The sequence below is a fragment of the Syngnathus scovelli genome, chromosome 13, assembly GCF_024217435.2.
Source record: "Syngnathus scovelli strain Florida chromosome 13, RoL_Ssco_1.2, whole genome shotgun sequence".
In the NCBI taxonomy this organism is placed as follows: Eukaryota; Metazoa; Chordata; class Actinopteri; order Syngnathiformes; family Syngnathidae; genus Syngnathus; species Syngnathus scovelli.
In genome coordinates this window covers 10,875,830-10,901,478 of record NC_090859.1, presented here as the reverse complement: position 1 = coordinate 10,901,478, position 25,649 = coordinate 10,875,830, and the positions used below count along the sequence as shown (strand labels likewise).

General features: G+C 42.0%; 1 protein-coding gene across 3 annotated transcripts in view; it reads left to right on the top strand.

The window, feature by feature from the left end:
* unc5cb (unc-5 netrin receptor Cb) overlaps positions 1-25,649 on the top strand; it is a 123,598-nt gene that overhangs the window by 13,329 nt on the left and 84,620 nt on the right. For all 3 annotated transcript variants that reach the window (XM_049738055.1, XM_049738054.1, XM_049738053.1), the window contains exons 5-9: positions 104-154; positions 10,312-10,385; positions 17,364-17,444; positions 21,834-22,035; positions 23,325-23,414. In XM_049738055.1, the coding sequence (XP_049594012.1) occupies positions 23,382-23,414 (33 nt within the window). In that variant the 5' untranslated portion in view covers positions 104-154; positions 10,312-10,385; positions 17,364-17,444; positions 21,834-22,035; positions 23,325-23,381. The remainder of the gene's footprint in view (positions 1-103; positions 155-10,311; positions 10,386-17,363; positions 17,445-21,833; positions 22,036-23,324; positions 23,415-25,649) is intronic.

Below are 25,649 nucleotides of genomic sequence, written 5' to 3'. Positions count from 1 at the left end.
ATGACTAAAAATAATAAGGTTAAATACATTACAGTAGATTTTTTTTTTGTTAAAATCAATCTTTGCGCCAAGTACTCAACAAAATGTCTTTTTTTTGCCACAGTCTGCTGAGAGCACGCTGTCATCAACCACAAGAAGCATCACAAGTCCTGAGGTGAGTTTTTGTGTATTAATTTCATTCATTATATCGCTCATGGCTTTGAAAAAGAATTTAGAGTGAAATGGATGGTATGCTGTATGATATCTTGAACCTGAAAAAGCTAGTGTACATTTTTGGGGAGGCTTGAATGAATGAATGAATGGCATTTCTATTCATTTCATTGAGGACAGATGGTTTGATACAAACATAGTCAAAAGGAATTTTAACTCGCAAGTGTCACTGTACTTCCATTGACTTCATTAAAATGTCAAGATTGTAAAAAAAAAAAAAAAAATGAAGACACGGCAAATCTACCACCGGCGCGATGTAATAGATGATGTTGTCCATATGTCGTATTATTTACTGGACACATCTGTGCAAGTTACAAGTGACGTGAAGAAGTGGTGGGGGGTAGTTGGATATTTGCGGGAAAGACCAGGAGGCAGGAGCTGCCTTCATGAATACCCATCACGCCAGTTCCTCTGTGATTTATAGTGAGCGCTGCCAAATAGAGAGGAGGGGCGCCAAATGACCTTCACACACACACGGGGGAATTGTGCAACCGAAACATGTTCACTGAAGAGGTTAATTATCATCATATGGAATAATGAATAATGTTGGCGCAAAACCTCCTGGGATAAAAATAAATAAATAAATCATTGATGTTGTTTATTTAATAATTTCAAAAGCAATATATCGTTGGACACTCGTAACGTCATCACGACACGAAATGCATAATATCAACTTTTCAAAGGCGTCTTGGAACGCAAGCGACCTTCTGTAACGACGCCGATGTTGTTTTGGCTCGGCCCGTCTGCTGCTGGCTGTTTGTGGACAGCATGCTGCTCGTGTCCAGATGTTGTGTGTCAGCAGATTGTCGTCTTCACCAAAGTTCAGCTCAATTGTAGCTTTGTTGGACAGTGACAATAAGAAAGATCCTAGAATGTCTTGAAATCAAATTTGTACACAAACGGTGGAGCAACACATGTAGACAATGTATTTTAATGTTAATCTTTACGGAGCTATTTTTTTTTTTTTTTGAGGTGGCGCGATGTTTGAGAACCACAGTGCTGATCAGTTTTATTAAGAAAAAAATATATTGTACTTGTGTCGTGGCCCCTTCTCGCCGGTGCCGCCTCAGCGCTTTCCCTCGACATCTCCCATCTTCTTTTCCTGTGATCTTTATAACTGCATTAAGCAGTGCTGGAAAATAAGCGTGTCCCATTTGCCAGACCTTTTTTACTGGAGGCTCTTAACGCTCAAGTCCACAGATCATGAACCCAATCAAGCTCAGCAATTTGTGTTCAATTTATTACACCCGGGCCGCCTCGCCATTGGTCCGACGGCTCCCCCGGTGACACGGCCCGGTCCCTTTGAAGCGCCGTGGTCCTTTTTTGTTATTGGTCTTTTGATTTATACGATCCATCGCATCGGGAGTGGCCAAAGACTAGCGAGAGTGCCTGGTGACCACCGAGAAGAGAATAATGTACTCGGCCATTATGAGCTCCCTTGTCAGCTCGCGGCAATATCATGAAGAAGGAAGATAGAGTGACTCATTCAACTGCAGATATTTGCCGCAAAGTCGCCAAACGGGGCGAAAATGATCAATAAATCGGATTTGCGTTTACACTCGAAAGGATGAACCAGTGTCGACATAAAATCTTAATTCACTCTACAAGCAATTTTTACAGTAACGCATCAATTTGCAAGTATAAAAGTCGTACATGTTGGTTGTGACTATTGCACTCCAATGCTGTAGGTGGCGACGATGTGCATGACACCCTGAACCAAACTTTGCTTTTCTACTTAGTGAGGAATTTCAAAGTGAATTTTGGACATGAGTCCATCATACAAGAGCATATTGACAATATATTTATTTGTATTTATTATAATTTATATATTTAATTTGGGAATCCATCTTTATTATGCTAGCATGACTTATTCATGCCAAAAAACATCAGTCCTTTGATGGCTTTGTCATTGCTGTCACTCAAGTCTTTAAAAGGCAATATAAAGTGAATTTGCTGTCTCAAAATGGCTTGTCTAAAGCATGGGAAGTTCTGTATAGGCAATTTGCCGGGATGAAAGTACACGGCTTTAAATCTTTGCACCTGAACCTGTAAGTTGAATAAGCATGATAAATGGATTAGCCGTGCACAAAAAAAGGACTAACAATAGACTTTTGTAGCGTGTGAATTCACACGGCCTACCTGAAGCAGTCGGGGGAGGAAAAAAATAAAAAGCATTCCGACGTAAAACGTGGCAGACTGTCTGCGTTGTAATTCCTCTCCTTCAAATCATAAATACAAGCAAAAAGAAAGTGAGGAATGATGTGAGGCCCCAAAGTCATCCGTCAGACTGGCAGCCTTGAAATGGAACAATAGCGTCGTCTCCTCCCCACCTGGGCCGCACGCTGCTTTACTTTAAATAACTCTTGTATTCATGAGATTGCTTCCCACCGCCAAAGACGCCGTATGGCGATCGGACCAAACGCCAAGAAGAAGAGCAAAAAAGTTTCGCCTACCAACATGGAGGCATAGCATGATTTATGAGATGCGGGGGAAAAAAAAGTTTGAAAAGTGTTTTGAAGCACTTTTATCAGTGAAAGGTTGAACAATGGTTCTAATTAAGAAAAAAAAGTGCACTCAAGTGGGAAAGCTGTTTAGTGCCCCGACTAAATCAGGTTGCCCAAATTTCCCCGTAATCAGGCCAAATTGAGAATTAAATCTTTTAGCAACACTAATCACCTGTCAGTCTCGTGTAGACGCTCGCCTTCGTAACATTGCTCGTACATTAAGCTGCTTTTTAATTCATCCCCAGACGGCATTAATGAGATGTGACGCTCCATCAGGTTCTTGTCCTTCTAATTGTCACCCCTACGGGCTCCGTCATTTGTCAAGTGCCCCAACTGTCTGTCGTTTCTTTTGTTGAAAGAAAATGGGGCTTGGACTCGGGCGGAGGAATTTGTTGGAGGCGGGGAAATTTTCCATGCAATTTATGATCTGTGAGCTTGAGCTTATCCGATAAATTTGAACAGTCAAGACAACTCCTCCCACTGCCTGGAATTTATTTGTAGGCCTCCATTTAATTCTAATGTATTGTCACACCAGCAAGATTCAAATCCCGAACCTCAAAACCGAGAGTCAGTACCACTCACCGAGCCGCCCGCAATAAATCACACTAGGATGAATTTAAAACACGCGTGGTGACCACCGAGCAAATTGAACCGTGCAGAGTACACGCGGCTGTCAAAAAAAAAATGGTCGCACACGAGCACCGGCGTTCATTTTGTCATTGGCGAAATGAACGCAGGTTATGTCAATTTTGACACATTTGCACTGACGCTCGTGTGCACCCAGCCGTAGTCGCGCCGCATCACAGCGAAAGAGAGAGAGAGAGACCCATCTGGTAGCGTTGCAAGTGTAGCACTCAGCGGACTCTGATTTCATTATCTCAGCGTGCTCCCCGTGACCCGCAGAAAAAAAATGACATCTGATTTACCTCAAGATCAATTTGTATGTAAATCAGAATGGAACTGGAGGGCAACCGAGGTGTGGCACAACAAAAGCTGTTTTTTGGACGAGGGGAACTCCACGAACAACACGTTAGTGAGTTTCTCCAGCGAGAGGTCTTAATGGAGCCCATTTTCAAGTGATAGGACCCTTCGGTGCACTGGATCTGCGCACACCATATGGTCCATCCTAGTTCTGCACTAGCGTGTTGCTGGAGGAGATTACACATGCAAAGGAAATTGCTCTTAGGCGACAAATTTATTCAAATGTTTATCAGGAGCTTGTTGAGGAGAATGCTGGTGGATTTTCGAGTACTACTTTAACTTACCGTGATTTCCTGTGTTGTATTTCTGTAGATTTGATTAGCTGGGTGCATCTTTTTAATAAAATACGATTCAGTGCTTTCTCGATACATAGGGTGTAATATGTTTTGGAACGATTCAATTCAGTAATTCAATTGGATAAAATATGGCGCAGTTTTAGAAGGTGTGTTGGTTAGGTATGATTTTTTAAAAATATTTTTATATATTAAACTTTAACTCAATACATTCAACTTAAGACAATGATGACATTCAACCACAAAAAAAAATCGGCATACACATCGAGTTTTGCTAATTTTTCTCTGTTGTAAAATTACAAAAAAATTTAAATATTGTATAAGAGTGAAATCATATGTCTGCAATTCATATCTTTTTATGATGGAAGCCATCAGGGACCAAAAACAATAGTTTCTTTATTTATTTCCTTAATCAAACGGCTAATTAATCGGTTCAGAATATCTGCATAAGCCTACAAAAATCAATCGATCGTGTCAGGGATGATACTGTTCATCTATAATTTACCCAAATAACTATTAAAAAAAATCTATAAACAATTGATTTTTAAGTTTCCCTATTTCATCAAGTAAATGTAATCTATTGCCTTCTATCCGATTTAATTTGTCAGTTTTCTCCCCGCTGTAAAGCATAATGAATTCACAGTGACATTTAGCTCTTACAGCCACACATGCTGTTCTCAGCGGATACTCAATCTTGATTCATTAATGAACAATGCTTGAGTCCTAATCACAAAAATCCAGAAGAGACTGGAGGTGGTTATCTATAAAAGTGTACAATTTAGAGGTGATCCATATCAAGATAAGTGGACTCCCTTTGTAATGTGTTTGTCTTCATTACGGCGAGAAGACGGCCGCACAGAGTTCTGGACAATCTACTTAAAGCCTGCGGTAATGTAAATAAATGGTTGTTGATGCGATTTGTTGTGGCTAATGCGAGTTGTTTCGGTGGTTTGCTAGGCCGGTCAGGGCCTTTCATTTGTGCCGCTGATGGATGGTGAACTTTCAATTCGATATTATTTATAGAGCACTTTAAAAACGCCCACAACTGAAAGAAAAACAAAGGATAGAAAAGCATAAAATAACAAACCACATTAACAACTCTTTGTTTCGTTAAAATTCAGTACTGTCATCTGCATAAGAGTGAAAAAGAAATACCACGTTTTTTTTTTTTTTAGATGGAACCCAAAGGCATCAAAACAATAAAAACAACAGGGGCCCTAAAATTGAACCCTGTAGAACACCATAAGAGGTGGCAATTATTTTTTTTCATTTACGCCCCCTCCGATTTTTGCCTCTACATCCATACATTGTAAATCCATCTTTACAGACTACTAATTTTCTCGTCGCTTTAAAATATAATATCTGCTTTCATTAACCTTCTACACACGCACGCATCTTTGCCTATAAATTATAGCTTGAGGTAGTTTGTTCAGTGATCCAGCCAGTCACTGCCAATTTTCCATTCTCAGGGCTGAGGCCATAACACAAAGGTTCTTTCTATTATTAAATGGCTCCATCATCTCAGCCTGACACTGATGGTGGACACCACCAATGACTCGCAAAACAAGCCAGGCAGAGGTTACTGTACGATGATCACGTCCATCCCTCATTTGTAGTCAACCTGCAGTCTGTGTGTGATGCAAATGAGAAGAAGTTGTCAGATTGTTGCGTCCATATGCTTCTTTAGATGTTCCCCCTGTGTGGCGCCGAGCCGCCTAAAGGCTCTTCGCCTCTCGACGTCAGTGCTTTCCTCGGGTCATAAATGAAGCACTTTAAGCATGGTGGCCCATCGTGTCCCCTCAGGCCATTTAACTCCTCAGGTAGCTTTTGACTCCAGGGATAACTGGCCTTGCCTGCAAAGTAGACTCGCATATTAGCACACACACTCACAGTGGAGCTTGAGAACTGATGATGACCTGATTCTCTTTATATCGCCCATAAATTACGCCATTAAAAGCTCCTTAAAGGCAGAGAGGATTCAACATCTGCTTCTCAAGGCTGCCAGAGCGCGCCGCGCCGTCTTTGGCTCATCAGACAACCGCGACCCGTCCGTATATACAGTACGCACGTGTGTGTGTGTGGGTGTATTGCGTTTATTATCTGCTCCCTGCTCAGGAGAATGGACGCCGTGAGCCATGCGGTGTGTGATGGACTGCTAAAAGTTCCCTGGGAAAAGAAATGAAATGGATAGACACTATTAAAACGAGGCAACTCAGTTCAGCCACGAGGGATCAGTTCTGCTATGAAACATAAAAGTCCCATAGTGGAACGTTACCTATTGAAAGCCACTCGCACGTAAAACGAGAATATGATGTCCGCCACAAAAAAGAAAAAAAAAAAAGGTAAAACAGGTGGAAATTTTAAACCTAACTTCTGCCTTATGTTCGTCTATATTATTCTGTGTGTGTTTGGGGGGGTTGTAGGCACTTCTCATCTTTGCTGTTTTTTTTTTTGGGGAGGGGGTGTCTAATTATTGCATGTTAAATGAGCATCTGGCAAATGGTGCATATAATGATGCGCTTGCATAGAATTAAGTGGCCGCCCGTCCTGCTGCTCGTGCCGCCGCCGCTGCTGCTGGGGGACTAGCACGTAAATTGGCCTCCTTGTCTTCTCCCCTCCACTCATCCCTCATGTTTTTTTTTGGGGACGGCTGTGAACGCGAACAGAGTCGTGCCTCCGGTTCTGTCAGGATTAATGACACCAGGCTGAGTTCAACTTTGGTTTATAGCCCTTGTCAGTGGTGTAGAAGAGGAGGGGGTGTTTAAAAATAGCTAATTAATTACCAAGTAGAAGTACGTAACTTCTATTAGACAGGTAAAGTAATACTTTGCCGATATTTTGTATCGTTTTGGTGCGAAGGAAATAAGTTGAAGAGGTGCTTCTGCTAGATACTTTAAAGCATGTAGTGCTTTGGCGCCCAAGCCTTGTCTAATAGTAAAGATTTGCTTTGGCGCCATCTTGTGACTTCTTGCTGCTAAGGAAATAGGTTGAATTGAGGGGAGGAGCTTAAATGGGCTGATAAAAAGAGTGCTTTGGCGTCATCTCATGGTTAGGTTGTATTAAACTTTCAAGTACAAGAAGTAAAACGAAATGTTTTTAGACTCTGATATCAAAGTGCATTATCTGAATGATCGGTATAAAAACGTCCGTGATTGACATTTGTCTTTCCGGTCGGGTTCCGCTTTCTTGCCATTGATCATCTTCACTTAAATATCAGCGGGGATCCTTTCATCCGCGGCTTCTGAGAAAAGCTCAGGCAAGGTTTGCTGACATTTATATATCTGAGAAGAACCTTTATAAGTTCTGAGAGGCTGTAATGGGCCTGTCTGTTTAAATGTCGTAACACCAAAGTTCATTAGAGACACCTCGGTGGCCTAATGTAGAATGGAAGTCAAGAGAAATTAATATGAATCTTGCGTTGAGCAACTACAATCTTGGCGGGTGTTATAAAATGGAAAAAATTCATAGGTCGTTAGAAATCATTTTCATCTTGACATTCCTTCATTCGTGCATTCTTAGTATTGTTGACATTGTCAGAATGGCAGCACATGAAATGACCTTGACTTTTATGATTAATGACAAACACAGACAAGGATATTATGAGTGCTTATCGTGTCATTAATGGATGTGTTCATGAATCATAAGACACATGCTTAAATTAGCCCTCATTAATTATTCCAAGATTAGAAGAGAAAGACTTTTTTTTTTTTTTTTCGGGGGCCAGTGATTAATAAGATGGTGTATGTGCCTTTGGTGCATGACAGGTTAGCTAAAATGTAAATTTCTGCCATTTTTCTGATTTAATTTAATGGGAACACAAGTCAATAAAAATCGATGTTTATAAACTACGCACTCGCGTTTAATTGCATGTTAAGGATATTTATACATATCAGTAAATTGAAGTACTTTCAACAGATGGACTATAAAACACGTTGTAAAAATACTACGCATGCTATAAACGTTTCGCACTTGTGTTTCTTTACCTTCTGTGTTTGTTTTTCGATTGCATCACACGTCACTTGAAATGGAAAAATAATAAATAAAATAGTAAATAAAATAGAATATAAAAAATAAAAGTTTAATCATAAATAAACTATTAAAAATAATTATTTAAATTCAATTATAAACATAAATATTCAGTTAGGATGGTGAAATTATTTGGCAAGTTTAAAAGTTGGGTACGTGCAAATCAAGCAAGCAAACGAGGCTTAGTTTTTTTGAACAAAAGCGAGCGCAGGGTGACCGATTCGTGCTGGCCCGGCTCGGCTTCGCCGGCTGGCGTTCCCGGGAGCGGGCGGCGCCGAGGAAGCGGCAGACTGGAGCTGCACACTCGAGTGCGTCCGCCTGCTGAGCGCAGCTGACGCCGGCCACTGCGAATTCGAGACGAATGGCAGTTGTACCGTTCCGGCGAGGTGAGTGAGGCCTCCTCCCGATAAAGCCGCCTGTCCTGGCGACGCCTCTCACCTGTCCCTCAAGCGCACGCGGGCGGCTTTGCCGGTCTCCTGGCAACGGCGACCTGGCGAATACGCTTCGTCGCACAAAGACAAAAGGATGCCTCAAAGAAAACTCCGCAGGACATATCTGGCTGTCTGCAACCTGGCATCAAAACATTTATACTTTTTCAGGTATTTAAATATATATGACCAAAGTGATAGCTGTACTTTTTATTTGTCAAAATACTACTTTGAGGACATCACGTTGGCATGTTTTGCATTCTGTTACCACGCAAAAAAACAAACAATTTATCGTGCAGCCAACGGCTGTGACCGAGCACATGTTCCGAGCTCATGTATTGATCGTATCCTTTGACCCGGAGTGTGGCTTCCATGGGGTCTTTTAACTGCGCCGCCCCTCTGGAGCGGATTACGGGACAGCAGGCCTAACAGCTTGGGCTGGTGCTGTCCTGCGCGGCTGCCATGCTTGCCTTCAGCGCTGCAGATGCCGCCTCACTGGCGGGTGCTGGGAATGAGCTGCGAGGGCCTTGTACAACCCGAGATCGGACCGCTCTCTTATCGCTATAGCCCCGAAAATAAATTCGACGTAAATTGTAGAGTCTTTGAAGATCGGGAAAATGATTTGGCGGCAAGTTATGTAAAGCAGGTTGACTTCATTGTTGGAGCAAAACAGACGGCCTGTTTTAATGCCATATTTGATGAAGGGCTTTTTAAAGAAACTCAACTTGACTTAGCCGCTGTTTGAAACCGCCGCAGTCCATCCACGATCATCATGTGACTGAGTTTGTGGCTGTTTTGAGTGTAACACATTACCCAACAGAAAGCAAACAAATCTGACAACCCTCCTTTGATACTTTCCCATGGGAGTCTGCTAAAGATGCCTTTGCTGTGAAGGTCACCTTGAGTTTTTTTTTCTTCCTTTTACCTGCATTTTTGTAGCCAGCATGAAATCCATCAACTGGCACCGCCATGGTAATGGACTCATTTTTTTTTTTTCTCTCCGGTTGTTGGGAGGTTCACGAGGGACACCGGTGTGGTTCTGCTGCTGTGAATTATTGACCCTGTGCCAGAGGGGAAGGTAGAGGTCAGAGTCACCAATGACAAAAAGGACACCCCCGAGCCTTAGACCTGAGATGTGGAGTTGCTTGGGGGGGGTGCACAGAGCAATCAAAGGGGACATGCTAATCATTAAAACGCTTTAACAACCCGACCGATCAATCAGTAGAACACATTAAGAAATGCCTTTAGAGCAAATGCCAGATCAACCGTTGGTTGGAATGTGTTTCTGAAGGAATGTTTTATTATAGAAGTGAAGTCCGTAGGTCACAACTCTTCAATAAGTCGCATTGAAATTATTCTTCCCAGAGGATAAAGAATATATCTGTCAGTGTTGTGTTCTCAGATTTTCAGAAAATACTCAAATAAGATACAGATGCCTATCGACTTGGATACAACAAACAAATACTTTTACTTTGTTAGTTCCCACTACCAAAAATGGATTTATTTATTTGGCCGTCAACCGGACTGCTAAGAGATGAATTAACCGCTCAGTATTTTTGGCTGGTTGTGATGGTCACCATTATTCTCTTTTTGCAAAATCCCCTGAGCACTTGTATTTATCTTAGCTGCCATTTTCTCTTGCCAAGCAGCGTGGCTCCACATTTTTAACCACATTACACAACATTTTGGCAACACTATCTGAAATAATCTTTGTCTTTTTCATGCTATGCTGTTGTGGAGTAGTTGAACATGGACAGAAAAGCAAAATTGGCACCCGCTCGTATATTTTCCACAGACCAGGAAGATGCTATTAATATTTTGTGAATATGAGCATGCGACTGAGTTTTGTTTGTGTGTTCATTTGCCCAGAGGGTGCGTCAAACACGAGGTTTCTGAGTTCCAGGACTGGAATGGCCAAGGAAGGACAACTTGAAGAACAATCGGTAAATAAATACATTTTATACTATCTCTATCGCTCTCTAACTTTTTAACTCTCTAACACCTATCAATTTAATTTGATTTAATTAACAATCAAATCTAATCTAGCCACCCAATCCAGTCTAACTATATAATTGAATCTAAAATCACTACATAATCCCTTCCAAGTTATTTTCTAACCATGCATCCACTCTCAGGTACTGTGTGCGAAATATGGGCCATAACTGCTTGGGTTTCCATGGTAACAACACTCTCGAATGCCCACAAGCGAGTGACAAATGCGTCCAATATGCTTCGGTGTCTCGAATGTGTAAACAGAGTCGCTCTGCTTCTGTGATTTGATCGATGATCAATAGTTATAGTTGTCCTTCCATGTACAATATTTTATGCCAGCCGTTGTAATATAAATATCAGTAAAAAAAGACTTCGATTGATTCAATCGTAATGTCTTGGGTCTACTTAATGAGGGATTCAAACCCAAAACTTCTACGAGCCAGATGGGCTAACCACTACTCCACTGAAATCAAAATCCACATTATTATTTGTATGCCCAGCAAGAGTCATCAAATCAACCCACCGGACTCTTGATAATCCGACGGGCAGACAGATGATTACTTAGAAGTTACGTTCCGATTGTTTTGGGCTGACAAATCGCCTTATCTTTCTCAAAGCAGCTCCCTTCTGACCTTTTCCCGTCGGCGAGAAAGTCCACCCGATAGCTCCTTTTGAGGGACAGCACCTGAAATTTAACGACGCTAATGATTTCACACAGAGTTATTTACGGCTTCTCTCCACGCAGAACCTGTGATTCGCTCGTCGTCTTAAAACCTGTCTGGAGATTTTTTTTTTTGGCATGCTCGCAGGTGTTAATAAGCTCGAGAGCCAAATAATGAGGTGCTCCTCCTCGTTCATGTACTGTGTTCTGCGCCTTCTGCTGCACTTCCCTTGCTGTGATGTTATATAGACCCACTCCCCCAAAAAATCTTGTTCGAAGTCTTACAAGAGGAGTACAAGCTTTCACTGAAGCTAAAGTAGTTCTAACCACCCACATGTCCCAAAACATCTGTCTAACCTGTTAGAATCATCCAGATTTTTGCATAAAGAGGATAAAGAATATATGCCCATGAATATTTCAGATTATTGCGTCTATCTGGTAGTGTTAGTCTCAATTTGTGTTCAAATATCCGTTGCTTGAAGGATTCTAAAATCGTGACTTTCTATGCTAAACATTAGCATGTCAATGGTGTTACCCATTATATGTTAGCATGAAGCTAGTGGGCTAGTGTTTGGTTGTATTTAAATACACAATGTATCTTTGTTTTATGTTTCGTTAGACAGTAAACTTGCTTGAAGTCTTTTTAGGAAGAATTATTCCGTGTTAAATCAAGTCCCGTTTGTCATTTTGTCGGAAATTGTACTAAATTCAATTGAAAAGCGCTGCTTGATTTGAACGTGACGTGACAATTAAAGCCCAAGAAGTAGAAGCTTCTTATTTGGCTTAAAGCCAAATTGCAAAGTTTCTCAAAGTGAAACCTATTAAGTTTTTATCTTCTTTGCACACTTCAGAGAAATGTCATCTCATCGCGCATCTTGTTTTTTTTCCCCTCACTCGTAATTACACTTTATCTTCCCCCAAGTAAACACGGAAGCGCATAGTTGTTGTTTCTGAAATGACCAGCCATGCGCTATCTGCAGTCTCCTGCTAAGCCGCATTAGCTTAGCGCGGACCTCACACTGCGACATCTCTGAGGTTCTCCGCCACATTGGGCTCAAAAAGTCCTGATAACGATGAAGCATTAGACGCTGAGCTCGCGCAGATGAAGCTGGCGTGCTGTAAAATTGGTCCGATCGGGAGGGATGCGGCTTTATTAGAACAATTGGCCACCAAAAAAAAAAAAGGGAAAAAATCCGATTAGGGGGATTTTGACCCCGCCGCTGTCTTGGTTGCGCTCCCGGATGAGGTTTGTGGAGCCATCCAAAGGTCCAGCGCTCCTTGGAATGCAACGAGAGGAATGAAGCCTTCCGAGTAGATGAAAGTGCTTGAAAAGTTCACCGGGACGTGACATAAATTCTTTTACTGTACACATGCAACAGCCAGAACAATTTTGGAGAAAAGTGTATTTGCTCTCCTCCAGCCATATTTACAGTCGTCGTGCAAGTTTTATCCCAGCAGCCCGGAACTGCAACGTAGAGTATTTACGCCGACATATTTTACCAGTGCATTATGTTTTATGCGAGACGTTCTTGATAACTTATTAGCTCCAGTCCAAGGTCCAAAAAATAGGGAAGAAAATATAATGTGAAATTTACATCACAATTTATTATCAAATTTATCTTTTCTAAAGTTATAAAGTGGCCTAAAGCTTTTATGTTAATGTATAATTATATCCGCGCATAACTAAAATGAGTACACCATGTGTGTGTGTCGTCAATTTGTATTTGTTTTTAGCATTGATTTTTTTTTTTTTTTTTCCCGCCCCCTCCCTCACCCACTTTTTCATCTATTAAAGAGATTTACAGTGCGGTAAATGATTTTATAGAGCTTTGGTGGGCAGCGCGACGCAATGCATCATCGGACGTCTGTTAAGCACTTTGCATGGATTCATACACTGTACACTCAGCCCGGGTAAATTATTCCAAATAGTTGCGCGCGGAAAAGTCGCCGCGCTGGTGATGGACTGCCTCCGGAGCTGACGCGTCCTTGAACGCGACATGATTTGTGGCGCGGTCTTCTGGCCTTATATCATATTATATCGACTTTTTTTGACAGCGCCACAGTTAAACGGCATCATGCTTTACACATCACAGATCAGACAAGGACTCGCTAGAGAAAAAGTTTCGGCACAAATCGCTGCCATTAGCTTGTTTGGCTAGTCCTCAAATAATGTTATTTGTGTAGTATTAATTGTCAATAATTGATTATTTTGAAGATGTTTTTTATTATGGATTTGAAAAGTCTACACACCCCTTTCGGGTCAAAAGGTTAGTTGAAAACACAAAGGTTATTCACAACCACCTTATCACTGGAAAGATTTGCACACCAAAAAAGCATTTGGAAAAACTTGAGAGATTAAAACACCTGGGAACTCTTTTAAATTGGGGAGAAAAAAAAAAACCTGTCCCATATAAGAAATACTATCCCATCCCTAATAAAAATCCGAGTGAGTTAAAACATCGCAACTCTGTCCTCATTTCCTCTACCGGCTGGCGTTGATGCTTTCTGCAATGTCACCTTCACAAAACCATTTCATCATACCTTAACCAATCTGAATGCGTGTGAAAGTATGATAAAGTTCCCCAGCACTGATGTGAAGAAGGATAAGACTCCATCAGATTGTCATTATTTTGCCTCCACTGTCAATTTCCTCGGGAATATTCCAAGTCCGTCCTCTTTAAATCTACTTCGTCCTCGTCGGTTTGTGGCTTGAAGATGGAGCGCGGCGCCGCACGTGGGTCGGGACGATGATTGTCATCGCGTTGAGGGGAGGTGCCGCTTGCTGCTCTTGTTGCTGCTTCAGCTGATCTGAAGGATAGCAAAAAGACAAACGTGTTCTTCTTGAATAAAATAAAATAAAATAAAATAAAATAAAATAAAATAAAATAAAATATATTATAATATAATATAATATAATATAATACAATATAATACAATATTATATAATACATAAAATAGTATAAAATAATAAAACAACAATAATAATAATAATAAAATAAAAATTCCCCATGTTCGCATCAGCCCGGTTCCGTGTGTTCAAGATTCAAGAGTTTTTTGTTCGCCATGTTTGAGCGTGCCAAACAAGGAATTTGACTTCGGTAAAGTTGACCAATCGGCTCCCTCAGCCACTCGTTGGCTCATCAGTTAGCTTTTATTCGGTTCTCAATTTTCTATTTTCACTCTGTGTTTTGCAGTCACATAAATTCAACTGCGAGACAAACCCCGATGAGAAATGGCCTAAAATTTCAGATCAACAGCTAGGGCATCTTGTTTACTATCGTTCGCTTGCGCTGCCATTCATTTTCAGTGTTTCCCCTTCAAAGCCATTCTGGCACATTTGGGGCTGATGAGGTGTTTCCCCTCTTTCAACGCAGCCCTGCCGGCAGTCCATAAATTAGCATGCCGACGTGCTGTTCACTTTAGGATATTATGCAGAGAAGCGGCGACGGGCTGACTGGAGCAACATTACGGTGATTAATGCCGCGTTTAGCCCCTCATACAAGAAAAGTCCCCAAACTACCGCTTGTCCTTCCGCTAATGCAGCAGACACTTTGACCTAAATGCGACTCGTCTAAGTAACTTTCACTCATTTTGTCTTCAAAGCGTTTTGTGGTTAATATGTCTGGAAAAGTGCGTGTTCAGAGTAGCCTGAACATCTCCATAAAATGCTGCTGGCAGGCAAAACATTTATTTGGTACAGTTAATATATATTTTGGAAGGCTCATTTATATCAGTGTAATTCCACTGTTGACCACTTGATGGCGGTACACTTAGTTTGAGGTGGTTTAAATTTGAAAAATGAAGTACTGTTTCAACACAGCCTAATTTTTGTTGACGTATTGCTTTTTGGAGTTCATTTATAGTGTATTTCTACCTCATTTTGGATTGCATACTGATATTTGTGTGAAAATCAGCATTCATGCTGTGAGAAATTGTGAACGCTTGGACGTGGTCACCATTAATTATTATTTACATAGATCGATCGAGAACCAATTCTGTCTCAGTTAAACGGATTAAAAAAACATTTATTTAATGAAATCAGCTGAACGTCGTGATTAAATGATTTCTACCTCTCGTTGACCAATTAGCTACACGACATAATCCGTCTCGTCATCCGGTCTAATACACCAGGCGACAAATACGGGCAGCACAAATTTGAGAATAAATAAAGCAAGCTGCTCCTCTCTCATCTCAATATCCTGTCGGGTCGGACTGCCAAGAAGCAAGAACACACAATGCGCCATCTGCTCCAATCCACTCGCATCAATATGGACTCACTCAGAAAGGAAGCAATGCTGTCATAAAAGAAAAATGGAAAAGAAATGCAGCAAACTTGGAGTTCATGGCAACGATACAAGTACAAAATAAAAATAAACTGCAATTTACCTCGATTGAAATTAAAATTTGGTCGGCAAATAAGTTTAACCCAAGCAAGCTCCGATCCCTAAAACTATCGACTTAAGTCCGACTCGATTCAAGTCAAGCGACTGGAGTCTCCCGCCTCCGCACGCCGGGATGTAATACGCTACGATGAAGGCGACGGTAACATCGCTAACCCCCGAGGACTTAACATCAAAGCTACAGGAAACATGGCTAATCTCCCTCGTCTTCCTCCCCAGTGGGCTACTTAGAGCACAATGAGGGAGAATGCTTGTGCCTGGCGGAAGGATAAACACACTATGCGCACAACACACAAATCAGGACCGCCACACTTGCGTTTACAGCACTTTTTTCCACAACAAACGATGTACAGTAGCTTCGTGAAAGACGTCATCAAAACGGTAATATGCTCGTTTTATCCAACTGCTTGATGCGTCAACATTTTTTATTGAGGCATTGCACAGACAGCAAAGGGAGATAGACCAGGATATTACACAAAAAGCGCCTGAGAATTTTTTTTCGTCTCCAAAATGCGACGTGGCATAGCGGGTGGCTAACTTCTGCCACGTCGACTGTAACGAGAGAAGAAGAATACAGCGCATTTGTTATTTTGTCTTTCCACATGCCACACATCAGCGCACCAAGACTCAACAGGGCTTAACGGCCTTCCTCCTCTGACACAAACCTATAATTAAACTTAAGAAAGCATTTTGGCCGATAATAAGTGCGGTTTTGAATTTGCCACCCCTGTGTTGGGGGTTGGGGGAGAACCTTATCTATATGACCCTGAGGCCTGTGGGTACTGCGCTATATAATGCTGTAAAATGCTCTGGTAACGCCCTTCTTCCCTCCCAGCCCGCTGGCGAAGGTTGAGACCCTTCTGTTTCAGAGGGGAAAGCAAGCCGGGGGGGTGGTGGGAAGATTAGGTTACTGCACTTAAGTGTTGCGCTAATGTCAATGAAACTGAGACGCACGCTGTTTGCATTGTAGCAACAAGATGGCAACAGGAAGAGGTGTGGGAACTGAAGCTAAGTCTTCATTCCTGCTGTTTTTTGCAAAGAAACAAGGGAGGTTTGTCTGGAAGGATTTAAGGGAAAGAAAAGCATGCACAGTGGGGTCTTAAGAGTTTAATTTTTACCCTGACCATACTTGAAAGTCAAAATACTTTAAAGGCAAATCGTCTTTCTCCATTGAAATGAATAGACATGCCATTAATCCGTTCCAGTGGGCATCAATATTACCTAAGAAGTTGATATCACTTTCAAAAAGGTTTCGTGAGCCTTGCTCAAAGGGTTAAAACACTGCAACATAGATGCTGGTTAGCATTAGCATTAAGCTAGCGGGGTCTGTCTTTCAGCAGTTTCGTTTGGCTGATTTTAATTTCACAGAATGTAATTCTCTTTGTTTTATGTTTAGCTTGTCAGTAAACGTCGTCTGGGCGCCATCGCTTTTGCATTTTTTAGAAGGTGCCTTTTGGGATTAAATGCAGCACTTTCAGACAGAAGTGCTATGATACAGAAAATGAGAGGAACTGCTCCGCCTTTCAGGACAACCGTAGGCTACCGAGTGATATTAACTCATCTCCACCCTTCAGTGATAACATTTTCATGCTACAAAATGAACACAAAAAAAGAGGTTCATCGAAAGGGGAGAGGAGCCCCCACGCCACCCCACCTTATTGTAGCTAGTGTAACCTGCAGCGGAATCCGAGCAGGGGTCCGGGGATCTCATCCACCCCCTTGTCCCACTCTTTCCTGTTTTTACGCCCTGGGTGTTGTCTGTGCCCCGTCGCAGCGGGGGTCCGGCGGGAAACTCTCGAGGGCTGCAATCTGGTGCCAAAAAGCGTCCGTAATGCAATTAAAAGCTGCTCTTTTGTTTTCTTCATCAGGCCAGAGTTGAACGCACCACCGCTGGTTGCTCTCCAGCAAGGACGATCGATGACTGGCCGAAGAGAACACCGAAAAAAAAGGTATTTTCCTTCAGCGTACATCATTAGAAGTTGTAAGCAAAGTTGAATTTCAATATCGAAATACTGAAAGTTAACCACCGTTCAACGGAATTCGTTTTCAAACAATAAATCATTCCCGGGAGGCCTTTACCCTAAACACTGCTGACGGAATCGTCCTTCTTGTGTTATTACACAAATACTCGTATCTGATAAATGTTATTGCGCAACCAAAACACAAAGTGTACTGTATCCAGTTTTATGCCATCATCACAATTTTCTGTCATCATTGGTATGTGGTGGCGGCTGCTGCTGTTGTTGTTAAAAGCAGAAATGCCACAGTATGGAAATATGAAAACACTCATTGACCGGGCTTATTTATTGAAGCATTAGAGGATTTTTAAGTGCTTTCCGAGCATGCTCGCGTGTGCGTGCGTGAGGATGTGTGTCGACTTTCATTTTTCCCCCTGCTTGGTTTGCATATCGTTCCCCTCCAGCAGCTTCCTTTTAATGAGACAAGCGGGTCATTCCCCGAAAAGGATGCTTGCCATGCATCTGGGTGCACATGAGCGGACATAGAGTACATTGTTTTTAGCGCTTTTTGCAAACACACACACAAACGGACACACATTTTGTATCCCAAGCAGCAATGGACTTGACATGCGGCTTTTTTGTAAGGCAAGATTTACACTCTGGTACGGTTTTTCCTTTCCAACATGGCCTGAATGGACATTAAAACCAAATTGGCCACTTGGCCCCGCCGTGTAATTCCCGCACTCCCCAAACAGTGCAGCTGGGTGAGTGACACATTAGCGCTGACCCGTGCTGAGTAATGGCACCAGATTGCAGTTTGACACGCGGCGACCCCGCCCTCGTCCGCAGGAACCCCACAGGACGCTCGCTGGGAAATGTCTTTACTGCTTATTGGAATTTCTTTGATGAGTTCGGGTTTCGGGTTACGGGAGAACACGATCCCACTGCTGAGACCCGCGACGACTTGAAGCCATCTCGTCGGGAGAGGAGGTTTCGTATTCTCCTTTCTTGATGGAATAATGCATCTTTTAGCCTGGAGGACTTTTCCTGTGTGGGGAAATCAAGGTTGGAACGTAAAAAAAAAAAAAAAGTCAAACAGATTCCTGAGCTGCCATTAGAGCGTGTTTACAGTAGCTTTTAGGAAGGCGTAGCTTCCACCCTCAGGCCTTCATAAATCACTGTTGACTTGGACTTCAGTGGCAGTCATCGCAAACACAAGCCGGCCGTGTCGTGTCACACGCACCTGGACAAAGAACGGCCGGTTTGATGCTCCCGCACAAGACATAAAAGGATTTAAACGTTGCTGTTTTTTTTCCTTTTGTCTCATCGAGAAGGAATTTGGACTTTTTGCCCAAGCCTGCTAAAGAATCCCAAAGTTAGAGGGTTAGGGTTAGTTTGAAATACACTAATCTGGATTTACCTAGTTGCGTTTTTTTTTCTCTTCCCTATGAAACCTCCCTTCAATAAATAGATAGATAAATAGATGAATAAATAAAGCCACGATTCACCGGCATGGCTTGACAGCTTTATTGAGCTTTATAACAAAGAGGCAAAAAAAAAAAATGCACAAAAGATATACTTTAAGTAGGAAGTCTGCTGCTTCCCTAACAACACCCAAACAATGCTCTGGCAGCCATCTGGCTCGTTGTCGCTCCCATTTTGCCAAGACGCCAGTTGTTGGACGACTTCACCCAAAAAGCGCGTTTGATTCCGCAAACGACATTTAAATCTTTATATCGTACACAACACAACACAAAAGAGAGTCGGGCATGCACACCTTAATTATTTAAACAATAAAGGGTTCGGGTTCCAGATTAATCTTTAGAACGTTAAATTTTCACAGATCACATTGCACAATATGACAGATGTTGATCATCATTGATCCCTTTCTTGCTCCTTTGAAAGCATCAATACGTTTTAAATAAACCATTTAAGGCCGGGAGTGCTATACGGTCTTAACGAGCGCAACCCCTAATGGCTCCGAGACGTGACGCGTACTTCATAAAAGTTAACAAACTGCAACTCGGTGAATCCGTGAAAGGAAGTCATTCTTCTTTGATGAACAATTTGGGCTGCGTGAAGAACACCATTGTTGGTAAACACGCAGTTGACTTTTAATTTAAAAAAAAGCACATGATGGCTTATGAGCAACATGGCTTTTGTGCTCCGCGCAACATAAAACATGTCAAGAGGATACTTTATATAATTAGTTGAGATTTGAAAGTGCATATCATGCACAGCATCAGACCCCCCCCCCCCCCCCCCCTCCTCCAAGCCAAAGTTGCGCCTCCTCCCCTTTTCCGTCCTTGACACACTTAAGCAAGGTGGCCACGCCGACCTCGTCAGCTGGTGCCAAGCGCATCCCAGAAGAGGCCTCGCGAACCCGCGCAACATCTATCTCCAACTCCCCCGTGCCGCTCTGTGGCCCCATTCGAAAGCTTTCGGGCGTCCCTTAGACGATTCCCTCACACCGAGTGATAAATGTCTGTTTACTTGGGAGGGGCCAAACCTGCTCCTGGGATGTCAGGGCCAGGGACCGGGGGAAAGCAGGGTGGCCGAGGACGCTTCCTGTCGAGATATACCGCATTGATTGTGTGATATTTGTGATAAACGTGTTATTGGAGGCTAAATTGTTATCTCGGCTATTCGCAAGGGGTTTGGATCGAATTGTGAAAAAACGCTAATAATTGACGCCCACCTCTCATACTCACTTAACTGATATAGATTTTTGAGGCAGATGTCGATTCCAATATTAGGATTTTCCGATAACTAATTATGTACTCAGTGGATTAGCCTGTGGAATGCATTTGTATCACTTTAACATACTCGCCTGACGCCCGTCAATATACAGTACTGTGTCAGTAATATGATTTTTTTTTTTTTTTTTTTTTTAAAAGATTGAAAACCCTCTCCTCCTCCTCGTTCATCCAATGTTAACATATCGGACATGAGGATCAGGGAAGACGTGAGATATTTGTAGTCATACCGGTATTGTGTGTATTGATAAAGCAGTGGTGCTGTCCATGGTGCTGATTCAGGTGCAGATTCACACAAACATTCTGTGAAGAGAATGTAAATGGATTTATTTTTATGACTTCCATGGGATGGAATAAAACCAGTTTAGGCTAATTTACAATGAATTGGAAATGAAATAAAATTACAATACAATGTAACAGATTCAATTAAAGTACATGTCAATTTACGAAGTAAAACAATGAAGTGAAAATTAAAAATGAAAATAACAAATAAAAACTCAACTAAAAAATTTCATACGCAATTTATTTTATATTGCATATTTTATGCCTCACTGAGTGGTTAATATAAAATAAGATAAACCAAAAATAATATAAAACAATAAATTATTAATAAAAAATGAGTTTTAAAAAATATAAACTGAATAAAATAAACTCAAAATGCAATTAAAGTCAACAATAAAACATAGATTAAAATAACATGTAACCAATGTGCAATTTCTCTTGCAAACAGAAACAAAATGGAATTGCACCACAGCCTTGTGTTGTGGCCTTCAGCTTTCATTGCCTTTGGAGTGTGGCTGTCTGATTTTTTTTTGGGCACTGTTCAGCTTGGGGCTTTTAACCAGTCTGCCCGAGGATTGCGATTACGGCATTTCATAGCGGCTTGATACATTACATTAGCCCCTTTTACGCAACCATTGCACAACGCAACACAGTTCATCACCGAGCCACCTTAATGAATGCTGCAACATTGAGCATATTAAACTCCACGGTGAGGTGACAAACATTTGATATGATGCTTCTAAAAGAAGGGGGGGGGGGGGGGTCTCTGCATGCCACACGGGATACTTTGGAGAAAAACTGGCAACAAGCATGAGCATTTGGCTCGTGTGTGACCTGTTTCTGTTTGCCGCTGTCATTTGATGTTGCTGTAATCACAAAAAAATCAAAAAGGAGAGAGAGAGGGAAAATCCCAGCGGAGGATTAATAAAGCGCTACAACTAATACTACACAAGAGCTTACGTCGACTGCTTGTCGTTGTAATTCTATAGCCTATAGTGCTGCGCTTTGTTCCTCCTCTCAAGATTGCGATTGTGATATAATGTTTTTTTTTTCCCCCAAAATCCTTTTCCCATATATTTTTGAAGAAACACAAGCAATAAACATGTCTGTATTACAAGAAAAGTATCAGTTTTGGTTTTCTGAACCATGAATTACTAGCATAGCATAGCTTAGCATAGCATAGCATAGCATTGAATAACATAGCATAGCCTAGCATTGAATAACATGGCATAGCATAGAATAACATAGAATAGTATAGCAATCATTAATAACAAAATAAGAATATTTTTAAATATTTAAATTTTAATATGAATATTTTGTATGGTTTTTTTTTTGTCTTCAGGGAAACTAATGTGGTGAGCACCACCAGTGGAGGGCCGTTGCCCAAGCACCCTCTTATTGACCTGCCTCACTGTTTTGATGGCGATCCCAAATTTGTTGGGACGAGCTAGCGGTCTGTGACTCGAGGATAAGGCGAGGGTCTCCGCCATTGTCATCCGAACGACGAGGTTTAGCCTCATGTCACTCCTCTCGCTCCATTTCAGGTAAGCATAATCCAGCGTTGCCGACATATTTTAAAAGCCGTTTCCAACTTTTACAACTTCAATGTACTCGCCTTCCTGTGAAATATTTAAACCCTCGCTGTGCCTGGTTCTTTAAAACAAGATAATGAATAAATGACGGTCTTCTCATGTCGGTTGCTTGTTTAACGTTTATTAACATTTGAGTTTTGGAGGGGCCCGGGTAGCAGCTGTGTTTATTATTCTTGCAACCGTTGCCATTCTGGAGGCCTCAACATGCGTGAAACCTCACAAATTTTGCCACGTGTTGGAAAAATATATACATCAAATCAAATCAAAGCGACCCACCTCCAAAAATAAACCCCTCCAGCAAAACGACAATGCTAAATCCAACGGGATAGCCTACATAGGTCACAATTAGATTGCGCAATTGTCTCAGAGGTAAAAACTGTGACATAAAACAAGTTAAAAAATCTGTCTATAGTGTGTGTTTGCGTGCACGCGTGTTTTACAGGAAGTCCCGGCCTTGATGGACAGGCAAATCGATATTTTGACTTTGGCCACAGTTTTTTTCTCCCCCTTTTTTCCCCTCCACTTTCCTCCCGCAGGCGTCGCGGCGGTAATGGAAGAGGACTGTAAATAAGTGGAAGGTTCTTGACAAATGAATCCATTAACATTTGCCTGTGTCGCCTGGTGAGCAGATTTGCTGTTTTATGGAGCAGTGGGGGGAAGAAAAAAAGGAGCCAGTAAATCTGAGGGTGCTGTAAGGGCGAGGCGCTGAGAGCACGCCGGGGAACACATCTCCCATGATGCAGCACTTTATCTCCCTCCCAAATGGCATCTTTATCTGCCTAAATTAAGTTTTGATTCCTTGCCACATACGGCGTTGCAAATCACTTTTAATACTGATATCAAGAGCGGCAGTAAAGTGTGCCCAAAGCTGATGGCGAGCAGCTTTTCTGTGACGCACCTACGCCGGGCGTTCATGCCATCCAGAGGTGGGCGGGGACAACGAGTAAGTCACATGTCAACGCGATCGGACGGAATCGGCGCTCCTCCAAATTTGCTATTTTTCAGAAAAAAAAAAACATGTTGCTTGAGTAACTTAACACTGTGTCGTTCAAACTGGTTTAATATTGCTTATATTGCATTGTGTATTAACATCACTCCAAAAATTGTCACTAATTTGATTTGCAAAAAAATGAACTCACTATTGTATTATCCTCATTCGGGCTGAATGTTTTTTGAAAAATCCAATTGCATTTTTTTCCCCTTCCCTCGGTATTGTGATTTAGTGCAATTATTTTGTACAGGTCTTCATTCTGTCTGGTCTGCACGAATTGGTCACTGGGTGGCAGTATAAAATAATCATGCAAACAGAAGAAGACTATCACCCTACCACGGTAAGTGGCTCAGTATTCTGTACATGTTGTTTTTTGCAGAGGATAAAGAATACATGCCTGTTATATTGTCTATCTACGTGTGTTGCTGCACAGTTTTTGTTCAAATAGCCTCCCTCAAAGGATTAGAACATAATGTCTTTTATTTAGCCAAGCAAATCCCAAATTCTAAAATTGGCAACCTATAGTAAGTCTGACTCAGGTCAACTCATGCGACTCGTGTATTCCTACTGTAAACTTGGTGGACTGAGAAAGACGGATAAGCCTAAAGGTGATTTAATTCATACCTATGATTAATTTCCTAAAGGTGACTTAACTCGTAGCTATGATTAATTTCCTATTGCGTTTTCACTCTCCGATGTTTATCTTTAAAATTAGAATCTCGCCAAGGCATATGTGTGTGTGTCCGTGTGTGTGTGTGAGTTTTTCCATCTCACAAACTGCATTACGTCGGCCGTGCATTAGCATCTTTCATTTTGTTTGTTTGTTTATGGGCCGGTCCGACTGTCTGTCTCCTTGTCTAATTGAGCAATTGCCTGACGGCCAAGAGATGGTCATCTGCTGAGTGGCCAAATGCATTATGGGATGTCTGCCGTGCAGTTAAAACAACAAATTGAGCGGATCCCCACAATTCGCAGGGAATAAAGATTGGACTGGGTTGTGAATAGCTAAAATCTGCATGGTGTACATTACCGCTTTAAGGCTAGCGCTCAATGGAAAGCCTTATTAACCAGCTAGCCAAAATTAGCATTGCTAACACTCTGTCTGTGCGGCACAATTTCTACTCTTTCAATCTCATGCTAACAACTCCCTATAGAGCCCGACTAGTTTTTGTTTGCATGACAATTTGCGAACACATCTTTCAGCACCGTTTCATAATGTGCCGCCAAGAGGTCGTGGTCATTTTACACATTTCCGCAAGGTCGGGACGGTGGAATCCGATAATGCAAAGTGCTCTGGTAAATGCAGTCTAAATTACAGTTAATAGTTTTAGTGATTTTTTTATTCTGTCTGGAGTGAGATAGTGGATATTCTAAGCTAAATGGCTCCATTAGGAAAAGGCAAATCATTTAACACCAGACTATTCTGATGATGCTTATATATTGGACATATTTTGAAATTTTGGGGGCCTTTGTTGCTCCCCCAAGGTCCGGTTTGTCATGCATTATAGTGTCGCGTTTCCTTTGAGATTAAAACCGAAGAATGGAATGGGGAGTGGCGAGGGGGCGGGCGTTTGGGGGAAAGGGCAGAAGGTGTTACCAACCCGGGTGGCATTCACACTTCTGTCATATTGCGCTTTTTAACGCCTACTGTGGACACCGCATTGCTTCGGGGCTCCCACGGGTCAGCTGGAGGCACTCGGTGTGTTTTCTCATATAGATAACTAAGCTTCTTCTATCGATGTTTTTTTTTCTTTTTTCCTTCACCACCACAGCGCCATCTGCTGGAACCGGCGTGACACTCCTTCACGACAATGGTAAACCGTGTCCAAGGTAGCAATAAATAGCTATTGGGTCTCACAATATATAACCTTGAAAAGGATGAACTAGAGACAACCGCAGCTGAGCTCTTTTGCTGTTTTCTTTCCACTCCAGTCAGCGAAACAAAAAAAAAAGATTGTACAAAGCGGAAAAATAAAGTCCAATCGGCGAATTCCCGCTCCGTGACACACCGACGGCAGGGTTAAGTGCATATAAGCGGCCGGAGAAGATGTTTCACACGGACACCGATTCGGGATTGTTTAAGAATGACGGCGACCTCACTTTCCTTTCTCAGCTTTTCATATCGAGCACATATGAGCTGATCTGGAAGGTGATGATAGCGATGCATTCACGCAGGGGCTGGCCTATTTTCACTGCGTCGACGCCGCCACCTTACAGCCAAGGCGTTTGAATGCAAGTGTCCGAAAGTGAAACCATCCGGCGCTCATCTCGGCGTGCCAGACAGGAGTAATTTCCTGCATCGTCCTTACATTAAAGCCAGAAGCTGAAAGCCGTGACAGCTGCCCGCTGACACCCCCCCTGCAAATGGTGATGGAGGGCCGCGGGAATTAGATTCATATTTTAAAAGTCATCACATTTCATTTGGCGAAAGATAGTGTCATGCCCATATTTCACATTAATCACCGGGAGGCGGCATTGCTTCCACATCCGTCATATGTAGAAAATCAGCCTCGAATCAGAACCGCAGGAGTAAATTTCCTCTGTGCAATGAGATAGATCCAAACGGGATGTTTCA